At 38.2% G+C, this 12,579-nt stretch overlaps 1 protein-coding gene across 2 annotated transcripts in view; it reads left to right on the forward strand.

Moving 5' to 3' along the window:
- Window positions 1–10,238, forward strand: part of LOC127420361 (actin remodeling regulator NHS-like) — a 145,041-nt gene extending 134,803 nt beyond the window's left edge. Inside the window, exons 5-10 of one of the 2 annotated variants that reach the window (XM_051662578.1) lie at window positions 647–842; window positions 1,408–1,455; window positions 4,100–4,231; window positions 4,851–7,691; window positions 7,793–7,916; window positions 8,350–10,238. In XM_051662578.1, coding sequence (XP_051518538.1) covers window positions 647–842; window positions 1,408–1,455; window positions 4,100–4,231; window positions 4,851–7,691; window positions 7,793–7,916; window positions 8,350–8,968 — 3,960 coding nt within the window. In that variant the 3' untranslated portion in view covers window positions 8,969–10,238. The remainder of the gene's footprint in view (window positions 1–646; window positions 843–1,407; window positions 1,456–4,099; window positions 4,232–4,850; window positions 7,692–7,792; window positions 7,917–8,349) is intronic. The other variant, XM_051662579.1, reaches the window with a different exon arrangement.
- The last annotated feature ends 2,341 nt before the right edge of the window (window positions 10,239–12,579 follow it).

The following is a 12,579-nucleotide window of genomic DNA, read 5'->3' on the forward strand; positions in this document are numbered from 1 at the left end:
AATGTCTAGAATCGTATTTTTGTTATAAGCTTTTGGCACTCAAAAAAGAAAGTCCCTGTTACATCATAATTGCCATCATGTGACTTTTGTTCACTTTGAAGCCATCTGTATGCAGTTGTACTCCTTAAAAATAATATAAATATACACTAAAAACCCTAATTAGTTGACTTTACTCAATTGAATTGAGTAATGCCATCTCTATAACTTATGTAATTGAGTTCAATTAACTTGGTGTTCATATAGCATTAACTTAACTATTTAAGTTAAAATAACTAGATTTGCTTAGAAACTCAGATTTGCTTTTAAAATACATATGTTGTTGTTTTTACTTAATAATTTTAATTGAATTGACTCAAATGTAGATAATACAATCACACAGCTTAAATAAAGAGTATAACTGATTCTAGGAGAATCATAAATAAACTTTAATCAAAAAAATAAACTTTATTCTCCACAGAAATGCATACATGCATTCAGTAAAGAAAACTGTCTAGCTATTCAATGGGGCTTCAAGATTATGGCAGGTCTATCAGGTATTAGCCATCATTCATTGGTTAGGCACATCTGTAAGGTTGCAAGAGATTTACTAACACCATTTAACCTCCGTAACCTCATACCGATATTCTCTACCGGAATGTTTTTCCAGGTTACCCCTCCAGTCGAGTCAGATTCAAAAGTGTTGGGTCTGGGCAACTGGCCAAAGTGCCCAATCCCAAACACACCCTCAACGCTGGACAAGCAGACCAACTGGCCCGGAGTCTTGCCACTGCCCACCCCAGAGGATAAGATGAAGACCGACTCTCAAGTCATCACCTCATGCATCGTTCCCATTAATGTAACAGGTAAATGTGTAACGCCCCCTACTTTATTAATGCATGCTGAAGCAGTCCAGAGTCTGACACTTTAAATAAAAGGTATTTTATAGCAGCATATTTTATTATACAAAGCTGCATTTTGAAAAGGAAAACTTGTTACAATGGTTTTGGTATTATTAGGATACATACTATTTGACTCAAGTCTGACATTGTCATACTGTAACTACTAAAGGAGAACTTTGGTCTATTATGAACTCTAGTGAACAAATTTAGCATGTCAGGGATTCTTAAATAGCAATTGATGTTAATGTCAAGAGCGTTTTCATTGTTTTTACTTTAGGCCTTTCAACCTTCACAATTCCCATAAGAGATCTTAGCTGTTTCATGCCAATGTATTTTGCTGTGATAGGTTTACCAGTGCTAATGTGCCTCAGGAACATGTTTTGTAGTTCTGGAAAGTAAATGTAAAAGTCTATGTTATGCCTCATTGCCAAATCTATTTGAGAGCTTCGTCATCTCGACCAAAGTTCTCCTCTGGCATCAATGAACAGAACGCTGTGAGAACACTGAATTTTGCGTGTATTGTTTTCAGAAGAGGGCGCCATCACTTCTTCCCCCTCAGCGATATCAGCTTTCCTAAGTGAGAGATCTTTTACGTGTCCATTCAGTTTCCCCCCTTCAGTATCAGTGCCACTTCATTCCCCAAACCACCACCATCTAGAACAAAGTGCAGAGAGAGAAAAGGGGTTGGCAGATCAGCCATGAGAACACTTTTTTTGTTGTTGTTGTAGCAGTTTACAATAATGGTTGATTTATGTTACTAGCCCATGCTAACATAAGTCAAGGCTAAGTGGCTAATAACTTAGCCAATGCATAAGTAGTAAGAAGTTTGCATGTCCTCTGTTGGGCCATGAAAAATGCAAAGTGAGACTAGTCCAAAGTTTGGACACATCTACTCATTCTGTATTATTACCATTTTAAATATTTTAGAATAATAGTCGAATTAATACTTCTTTAAAGTATCCACCTTTTTTCTGGATTATAGCTCAGCATTCTCTCCCAGGTGCATTCTAGAATGCTTTATAAAGGGTTAGTTCACCCAAAAATGAAAATCCTCTCTTGATTTACTCACCTTTAAGCCATCCCAGATGTGTATGACTTTCCTTCTTCGGCAGAACCGAAGTGAAGATTTTTATAAGCACATTTCAGCTCTTTTTGTCCATACAATGCAAATAAACAGGTGCCATCAGGCTGCTGGCTGTTCGACAGTCCAAAAGGCATACTTAGGCAGCATAAAAGTAATCCACATGACTCCAGTTGATAAATGAATGTCTTCAGAAGCAAATCGATAGGTTGGTGTAAAAAATAAATTGATAATTAAAACTTTATTAATTTCCAAAAATTGCTTCCTTCCAGCAGTCGACGCATCAAGTTGCTGTTGCGTAACGTAAGTGCAATGGCACGTTCACGAAAGAAGTCGGAAGTGCACGCTTTGTACACAACAGAGGAACGAACGTCACACGAGAATTAGGTCATTTTAAACAGCAATCCAGCGCTGGACGGAAGCAACGATTTAAAGTTAAAAACATTTAATTGTTGATTAGTTTCTCACACCAACCTATCGGTTTGCTTCAGAAGATACTAATTGATTGATTGGAGTCATGTAGATTATTTTATGCTGCCTAAATATGTCTCCTGGACTGTCAAACAGCCTGCAGCCTGATGCCATCTGTTTAATTGCTTTGTATGGACAAACAGAGCTGAAATGTGCTTATAAAAATCTTCACTTTGGTTCTGCTGAAGAAGGAAAGTCATACACATCTGGGATGGCTTAAAGTAAATCATGAGAAAATTTTCATTTTTAGGTGAACTTACCCTTTAAACTGTGTTGAAGGAGTTTCACAAAAGCCCTGAACCCCAAGGATAAAAAATTTTTTTAGATATCAGTGCCTTCCTACACATTAATTTTTTTTCCTCAGGACTTTTGCTGAGATTTTTTAGGGCAGGTTCTGGAAGGCAAAAAAATAAATTCATCTAGCGAAAAAAAATGTTTTCACCTTGCGGTTCAGTTTTTCCTCCACTTTGAGGTCAAATTTATTTGTTTAAATAATTACTCATTTCATTTTCTGAAGAAATCCGTATGTAATTACAATTTATATTTTTAAACAAAATTCATTTAAAGCATTTAAGCATGAGCCAAGATAAAAAAAACAATTGAATATCACGAGAAACTTATGGTAAATTCAGTTCAGTGTGTACAACCTGTTGCCTGGATGTGTACATTAGTTTAATAATGAAGTATTAGACACGCTGGAAAGTAGGTTAAAATCTGCAAGTCATGAAATTTGAAACAAAAAAGTTCTTCGTTGTCTTGGTTACCACCTTTGTCTCAGGAAATGCAAAGAGTCAAGAAAGTGTTTTATGCATGCTAATCAGTTGCATTAGAACTACAAAGAGGCCAAATATATACTCCAGCTTGACTGAGTGAACAGGACTTTTGCAGTGCGTGTCAACACGGGCTGAGTCATAGGCAGTGTTGACTGGAAACTGCACATCACAGGCAAAGTGCAGTAATTGATGCTCAAAAGGCAAAGCTTGCAATCACATGAGAGTCATGATGCATGACAGTGGATAAACTGGAAAACAAACACAGGTTCAAATCTAGAGTACAGCAGGCTTCAGTGTAGAGAGTTAGGCTGGGTTTGGGTAGTAGGTAGATTCAAGAGATACTCTAATTTTCAACCCCAGTTGCTTTCTGTTCTGACGTCCTAAATATGTGGCTCCTTTCACCTTGCATGACATTGCGTATTGTATGTCTAATGTATTTCTGTGTCAGTTAAAACATTTGAACATGACTTAAATCCATCTTCTTCTTCTTTTTTTTCTTTCTTTTTTTTTTTTTTTTGCATATTTATGTGACTATCTAATACATGCATTCAAATGCAAATGTCTTTTAAGCCTGAGATGTATTGATAACCATAATGTATGCAAGATGTCAGCCTTTTTTTAATATTACATATGTGGAAGTAAACTATAGTTCTGTGTGAATTATAAATATTATATATATAATATATATAATATATAATACTATTTTTATTTATTAACAAATATTTAAAATATACAATTATTATTGTTGTTATAGTTTTGTATTATTTTTATGTTCCTTACATTTATTTAGCATGAAAAAGCTCAATTCATCATGAGTGTGAGAAACGGGGTGGGGGGCAATAAAAAAACAGTGGCTGGCACTCAATAACCTCTCACATGTCTGCTGCTTTTTGCAGGGGTTGGTTTCGACAGAGAGGCCAGTGTGCGCTGCTCACTAGTCCACTCGCAGTCCGTTCTTCAAAGGCGGAGGAAGCTAAGGAGACGTAAAACCATCACTGGCATTCCCAGACGTGTGCAACAGGATTTGGGTGTGTGCAGCTGTAACATTTTTACATTATTCTATTTTGTTTTCATTACATGTTATTTGGGAAGTTGACACAATGTACATGAACTTTTTTTTTTTTTAAATCAACATCAAGAGTTAATGTTAAGATTTATGCGAGTGTGTTAGGGAAAGTGTATATTTTAGGTGCCTTGACTAGTCACCATTTCTCTTAAGGGACAAGTTAAACCAAAATTTAAATTGTTCACCATTTACTCACCCTCATGTTGTTCCATCCAATCCCATGTGACTTTCTTTCTGAAGTCAAACACAAAAGAAGTTATTTGGCAGAATGTTAGACTCAGTCACCATTCACTTTCATTGAATGGAAAAAAAGATGCAATGAAAGAAAATGGTGATTAAGGCCACCATTATGCCTAACATCTCATATTGTGTTCCATAGAAGAAAGAATGTCATACTGGTTTGAAACAACATGAGAGTGAGTAAATTATGTGAAATTATTTTGTCAAGGACACTTGTACTATACTTTGATAATTTCTTAGTAGTCAGTTTGGTATATTAGGTATTTAATAAGAGTAAATCTAATGTATGGACAGGTATCATTTAAATTATTATTGAAAAAATAAAATTTAATTGTTTTTAGACTCAGACGAGTCTCCAGTGGCCAGAGAACGTACAGTAATAGTCCACACCAACCCTGATGCTTGCCAGGAGGATACACTTACTCATCTCAACACCAAGGACTCTGGCTGCCAGACAGAGGAATTCCTGATTGTTGGAACTGCACCTTCACGTAGACGGATCAGAGCACAGAGGGGGCAGGGCGTGACTGTGACACTTTCCCATTCAACGGGGAACATATCCTCACTGCCTGACAGCTCAGAAGCAATGTTTACCGCCTCAGTGGGCTCCTGTCTGCGCTCCCGAAGCCTCCCACGAGAAGGAGGGCGTCTAGTGGACGAGGGTCATGATGATAGTGATGAGGATGACGTTGAGGGAGAACTCTCCCCATTTGAGGCCGAAGACTTCCTACCAGTCCCAGGGGAACATATTCTGAAAGATGATGAGGAAAGTACTGATGATCAAGCAGTCCCAGAATGCCAGCATGCCGGAGGTGCAGAGCATGACTGGATGGAGAGGGGTCGATCCCGCCTGCCTCGGAAAGCTGACATGGGCAGCTGTGAGATTTCCTCCAGTTCTGACACGTTTAGTAGCCCCATCCACTCCGTTTCCAATGCTGGCATGCTGACTAGCCAGATGGACCACAAGGAGGATCACCAGTCATCAAGTGGCAACTGGAGTGGTAGTAGCTCTACATGTCCCTCTCAAACATCAGAGACCATTCCACCAGCAGCCTCACCCCCACTCACCGGATCATCACACTGTGATTCAGAACTGTCATTGAATGCAGCTACCAATACAAATGATGATTCCACAGGCTTCATGATTGATTCATATCCTGGGGATCCATCACAAGGCCATAGGACAGGTTCATTCACCTCCACCATAACTGAGATGCTAGATGATGCAGGAGTCAGCACTGCCAGTGAGGGTGAGTGGAGCTATCCACACTACAAGCCAAACATGCCTTGCCACCCAGATTTCAGTCCTGAGCACTCTAGGGAAGAGAACAACCTAGAATGTCCCAGCTTTGCTAGCATAGCTACTTTCGAGAGTTTAACAGATAGGCCGTCTTCTGAAAAGGCTGACACCACCTCACACTATTCTGTAGATGCTGAGGGCTACTATACCTCCATGCACTTTGACTGTGGTCTTAAAAGTAGCAAAAGCTTCACATATAACTATGCATCCATAGACCAGCAACAGGCAGAATATGGACTTCAAGCAAACACACTTGGGAGACATAGTCTCTCTCTAAGGAAACCAAAGGTGAAGCCATCCCCACCAAAACGCAGCACATCTTTGAATAAAATAAGCAGTAATGTTGAACCTTCTGCTGACAGGAATGAACCAAAGATAGCTGGTTGTCAAAATAAATCAGTGTCTTCTGGGGACAAAACACAGCATGTGGGGTTAAATGGCTCCTCAAGTCTGGGGGCTTGGGGTGTTGATAGTTCTACAGAGATTCCAGATGTTGCTGTATTTGGCTACACAGAAACACATTCTTTCAAGGATGAGGGAGCAGTACAGTCAGACTATGCAGACCTCTGGCTTCTTAATGACTTGAAATCCAATGATCCTTACAGATCATTGTCCAATTCCAGCACAGCTACGGGTACCACTGTCATTGAATGCATTAAGTCACAGGAGAGCTCAGAATCCCAAGCTTCCCAGTCAGGATCCAGAGCCACCTCACCTTCACTACCATCAGTGGAAAATGAATTTAGATTGCCTTCACCAGAGAAGCTGGTATGTCTAGCATCACCCTCTAGTGGCTACTCAAGCCAGTCAGAAACACCAACATCTTCTCTGCCAACAGCTTTCTTCCCAAACGCTCACCAAGTGTCACCCACCAGTGGCAAGAGGAAACCCAAAGTTCCAGAGAGGAAGTCATCGCTTGCTTCATTGCAGCAGTATTCATCCAAGAGTGACCTTGAACTACCTATCATACCTCCCACCCACCTTAACCTAAGTGCCCTTCCAAATGTCAACAAGCCTGCAATTCACAAAAACCAGACATTCATCCTAAATCAGAGCAAGCAGAAGGCTGCAGCAGAAACTAAGGGTGAGAGTGTGGCCAGTTCTGTTTCAAATGATGAGCTGGCAATCACTAGTCCTTTAGCCATCACTCCTAAGGTTCTTCGTTCAGTTCAGCTACGTTCAGTTGGCAAATCCGGTGAAGGTAGCCACTATCATCTTCGCACTGATACTGCCACTAGGCCCAAATGTCCCACTGTGATTATCAACTCCTTACCAACTCACAATAAATCCCATGAAACTAGGAAACCCCCTCCATATAGACCCCTTCTCACAGAAGCACCCACTCAGGACTATTGTGAAACACTGTTTACACCAGTAGATGGACTAGCTGCTAAGAATCTAGCGAGCCATTTTGGTGCAAGAAATAGATACGACCGACTAGCTACATCACCTCTTTGGAGCATGACTGCTTTTAGGGCCCAGTCTGAGCAGGTAAACATGGATGAAATCACATCAGTCATTTCAGAGAATTCTGCAAGTCAAGAAGGTAAAGTTTCAGATGAAGAGAGCACCTCAAATAATTGTTTTGCCCAGAGCAATCTGGAAATAGAGCAAAACCATCCATTAAGATCTGAGCCAAATGAAGGAAGCCCTCCCCTGCTTCTCACACCTGGTCAGAATGGTATAGCAAAGAGGTCAGACAGTCTTGACCAAGTGCCTGATATTATCAATCAAACATTGGAAAAATCGCAAGCTCATCCAATCAGTGGTGCTGTTAACCATGGAGAACAATCTGTAACATCAGGTGTTCCAACCAGAAGTGCCTCACAGGAACATGTAGAGGAAGGGTCAACACCAGACACGGAGGACTATTTTAGCAAAGGTAAGTGGTAAATAAGCTCTAATTTTAGGTAGTACTTTCCTTAGAATATAAATGAGTTGCCTAACTATTTCCAATCCAACATTTTGAATAATGTATTTCAGAGTCCACACCAAGTGATCCAACTGTGTCCCCTCTAACAGACGAATCAAAAACTGATGATGATAGTGTTTTCCTTTCACCAAGTAAAGCTCGCACAACAGAGGATCTCTTTGCCATGATTCACAGGTGTGTTGTAAATTTTTTTAAAGGCATGTAGATTTTATATCAGGGCTATTCAATTCCATTCCTGGAGGGCTACGTCCTGCTGAATTCAGTTAGTTCCAACCCTTACTTACTCTCCTGCCTGTAATTGTTGCCAATTGTAAAAAGATGCCTTCCTGGCAGGCAGCAGATGCCCTAACCCTGTACCCATCCCTAATCCTAACCTTATGGAGCCTGTAAGGCTGAGTACCCTGCCAGGAACAACCTGAAGCACCTTTCACCTTTTGTGGTAATTGTCATCTCATGACCTTGATTAGCTGGTTCATGTGTGTTTGATTAGGGGATGAACTAAACTCTGTAGAACGTGGCCCTGTTTTATATGAACCAAAAAACTAGTAGCAAAAATTCCAGAATTCTCAATTCCACTTTAAAAACCAAACATGTTTTGCTATCTCAGGTCAAAAAGAAAAATGCTGGGCAGGAAAGATTCTGGAGACATGACATCACGGAGCCGTTCAAGTGGCGTTTCTGGGAATGGCCCTGCTACCAATCCTGCGACCTCTCCAAGCACCCCGACCACACCCACAAATTCAAATACTCAACTTGTGCCCCATAGAGCCCCTGGTCAAATTTACAGGAGTGTCAAAAAGTCCAGTACCTCGAATGAAGAGTTCAAATTGCTGCTGTTGAAAAAGGGAAGTCGCTCCGACTCCAGTTACCGCATGTCAGCTACTGAGATCCTAAAGAGTCCCATTGCACCCAAAAACCCTGGTGAGCTCCTAATGGAGGGTTCCAGACCATTTGAGGAGCCACTCTCTCCTTTACAACAACAATTTCCAGAGGGATCACATGAGCAAATCTCCAGCCCCTTTCCAAAAACATATGCAGAGGGCTTCACCACAAAAGCTTTTCCAACATCTGCCTCATCTCGACAAGGCCGATCAAGGATGCCACCAGCTGCAAACAGTAGCCGCTACAGTACACGTAGTCGGCTGTACACAGCTCCTATGCAGGCAATATCAGAAGGGGAAACCGAAAACTCGGATGGTAGCCCACATGACGACCGTTCCTCCTGAAAATGCACCTTTGACTTTTAGTAGCAACTGAGTCTTGACACAATCTTTGACATCAAGTCAAAATATAATGCTGGGCACTTGGCATAGTTAATGTTTTAAGTATTTGTTTTTAAGAAGTCAGAATACAAAAGACAAAATTAGTATGTTGATTTTTAGTGGTGGTATTCTAATAACTTCCAGGAGTATATTTATTTTATTTGAATGCTTTGTTTGTGTACCAACTGACATTTCATTTTGGGATGAGAAAAATCGAAAAATCCATCAATTTGTAAGTACTGACGGGGCATCAATACAGTGATGCTATTTTGTCACAAACATTTAGCAATGTCTAGCAAGACATAAACAGTACTGTATTGGGGCTAACTGTGAAAATTGGGTCAGATGGGAAAAGAAGGGAAAATCTTTCCTGTACCTTAAACACAAACTGTTTACGGCAGACAGCTTGGGACAATCAAAGAGTGGCCTTTTGTATAGTTAGCTGAAGCATTAATGGGTTGAGTATTTTTTTGAGTAGCATCTCCGATTTACTGTTAGCCTGTAATGGATCTTATTGGGCAAGAAATGTAGCTGTATTTAATTATCCTAATGGCCTACCACTATTTTGCACTTCTTTGGTATTGAGAAAGTTTCCCAAAATTTTACAGAACAAAATTGCCACATTAATAAAATGAAAAGTTACAGGAAAATAAATATGTATATATAGTATATGAATAAAAAAAAAAAAGAAAAAAAAAGAAACTATGTATTTTTATTGACATTATGGTCTATCTGGCAAATAGTGTCACAAGCTTGTCCCCTTTGTGACTTTTTTACAATATTGAAAGCCTTTTAATGCAACATGTAAATTGATGACCACGTGGCTCTTCCCTTAATTCAATATTTATCTTTTTTTATTGAATTTCTTAAAACATACTTTTGGCAATTTAGTGATAGAAAAATGTTGTTAAAAAATCAGCGCAACCCATTGTTTCTATATCAACAAATTGATCTGTTGAGGAAACACGACAACAGCTACAACATGGTCACTAGACGTATTCTGTGAATACTGTACCAAACTTAACTGTTTCTCATTTATTAATGATTCTATTCTGCTTATTGTGTGGATTTTTTTTTTTATTGATCACTGAATCACACAGCAGGACTAATACTGTGCAAATGTTTTACAGCCAATTAATGAAATTATGCCACTACCACAGTGGTTGTAGATTTGATGTTTCACTTTAATAGTTTGAATTAACTGCATGCAATAAAACTTATTGAGAGTAGCCAATATGGGTATGTTTATTGTCCATTCAATGAATTTGCCTCAATACTGTATATCAAGACATTTATTGTGAGGTCATAAGTTGTTGTTTTTTGGGGGGATTGAAACACTTGACAACCTTTTTTAAAGACATTTATATGTAGTAAAACGCACTACATCAGAACAATATTTTAACAAGTGTAGAAGGTTAAGTAGAAGTTTTTAGAAGTGTGTAGTGCATGTGCTTTTGGTCAAGGAAAAAGGCAATTGCAGTTTGTGTTGCATTGGGTTTGAATTTGCGATGTTGAGAGGGCAATGAGGAAAGTTAATAGAAGGATAAAAAGTGTTGTCTTTGGCACTGGTGGAAAACAGACATTCTTTTCTCTATGCGGTTTCTGTTAAGTAGCATAGACAACTAATCTATCCAAAGAAAGAGTGCAGATTGAGGGACATAGCAATATCAGACTGAGAGACAGAGTAAGTCTGCAGTAAGAGGGGTTTGTGTCTTGGTATTTATGTAGAGACAAATTTTATTTTCCTGGATTTTTCTCTTCACAAACAATAAATCTGTGCTTACAAGGATGTGAAAAGGATGCAAATCAAAGGAAAAATGATTTATATATATATATATATATATATATATATATATATATATATATATATATATATATATATATATATATATAAAATGGACTTGTGCTACTGTTTTGGTTATCTTTTCTCTCACATGGAACTCTAAGCTCTTTGTCTTAATCAGTTTCCATGACCCACCATGTGTTTGTAATGTTGGTACTAAAGCGGAAGGATTATTTGAATTTTTGAAAAATGCTGGATTTTATGAAATATTGGGCTTTGATACATTTCTAATGACTACAGATTTATTTATGGTTTATTGACCTTGTAATGTTTTTCTTTTTGGAGGTTAAGCTTTAATGGGAAACACTGGTTTAAAAAAAAAAAAAAAAAAAAAATGAGTTTAGCACAGAGATTACAACCACTTATAAATAATATAAAAAATGATGACATAAGCTATCATGTGAATGATCCTCCTAAACCTAAGTTCATTGTGTCCAGTGGTGTATTTGGCATTTCTTTCATGTGTTCTGCCCATTGACCTTGTAAGATTCTGATGTTTCAGCAACCTAACTTAATTGGTGTGAGAGTCAGTCTTTGGTTCATTTACAGGACCAAGTAGATTATTTTTCTTCTGTTATTTTATAACTAATAGCTACCTGCTGACTTCTGATTTAAAACTAGCTTTAGGTGAAGACTGTAAAGGGAAAAACACTATAATCTTAATTTAAATTGCAAATCTAAAAGGCAACAAAGAGTGTTCAGTATCTCCTGTGACATCAGAGGGTTACAGATTTTTGTAAGCTACCATTCTAACATTGTCAAGTCTAACCTTAAAAGTTGCACTGATTTAGTACGTTTGTGAAGGTTTTCACATTGTCTTTTGCTGTACCTAAGGCTATTTATACAGAAAAAGTTCAAACGAAAAAAATAGTAAAACACAAAAAATTATGAATTGAGCATAAATTCTCACTTTTTTAAAGTTAATTGCATGCTTGATTGGTAACGTGCAAAGATTTGTGCACCAAAGGATTTCAGAGTTAAGTGGGTTAAAGCAAAACAAAAGTTACTGCCCTCAAAAAAGAGTTACTTCATGTCTCTCCTGGTACTAGACTGAGGTCTTCAAGCAACTAAAATGAATTTTTTTTCTTTTTTGTACATATTTGTAAATCTAAAACCTTTTTAAACAGTTTCCAGGGTGTTTCTTATGTAAAGTGTTTTCAGAGTTTACATTAATTATAAGCCTTTGTATATTTTTGATCTGTGCAACACTTTGAGTCCTGTATTTATTTTTTAGTAAACTTTGTGGAAAGTCCCATTGTAAAATGTCTCTAAAACCGTTTGCCGACTTGACTGGCTGTTTAGTAAATGTGCATAGAAGAGGCCAATAAATGTGACTGCTTAAACAGTTCTGCTTGTGTGTTTAAATGGGAAAGACATTTTACAGTATAAAGAAAAAAAGTGAAGATGCGGAGCATAATGCATATAGAATGTATAGTATATTGTTTGTATAGTGAGCAAATAGAAATGTAGACACTTTTTGTTTTTGCATTTGTTATTGAAAAGCAATGCAGTTATGATTACTGTACCAAATGCATAAGTATTCTGCTTACTCCCAAAAGCCTTCCAAGATATACAATGGCCCCAAAAATTATTAAAAATTAAGGGTGCTGTAAGCGATTTTAGCCGTTCTACTTCCACGAGACCGAGCCATTGAAAAAGCCATGCCCCTCTTTCCAAAACCTGGCACTCCAAAGATACCAAATTAGCTTTTTGAGCTTATTGAGACTGACAT

This window comes from Myxocyprinus asiaticus, chromosome 29, assembly GCF_019703515.2.
Source record: "Myxocyprinus asiaticus isolate MX2 ecotype Aquarium Trade chromosome 29, UBuf_Myxa_2, whole genome shotgun sequence".
In the NCBI taxonomy this organism is placed as follows: domain Eukaryota; kingdom Metazoa; phylum Chordata; class Actinopteri; order Cypriniformes; family Catostomidae; genus Myxocyprinus; species Myxocyprinus asiaticus.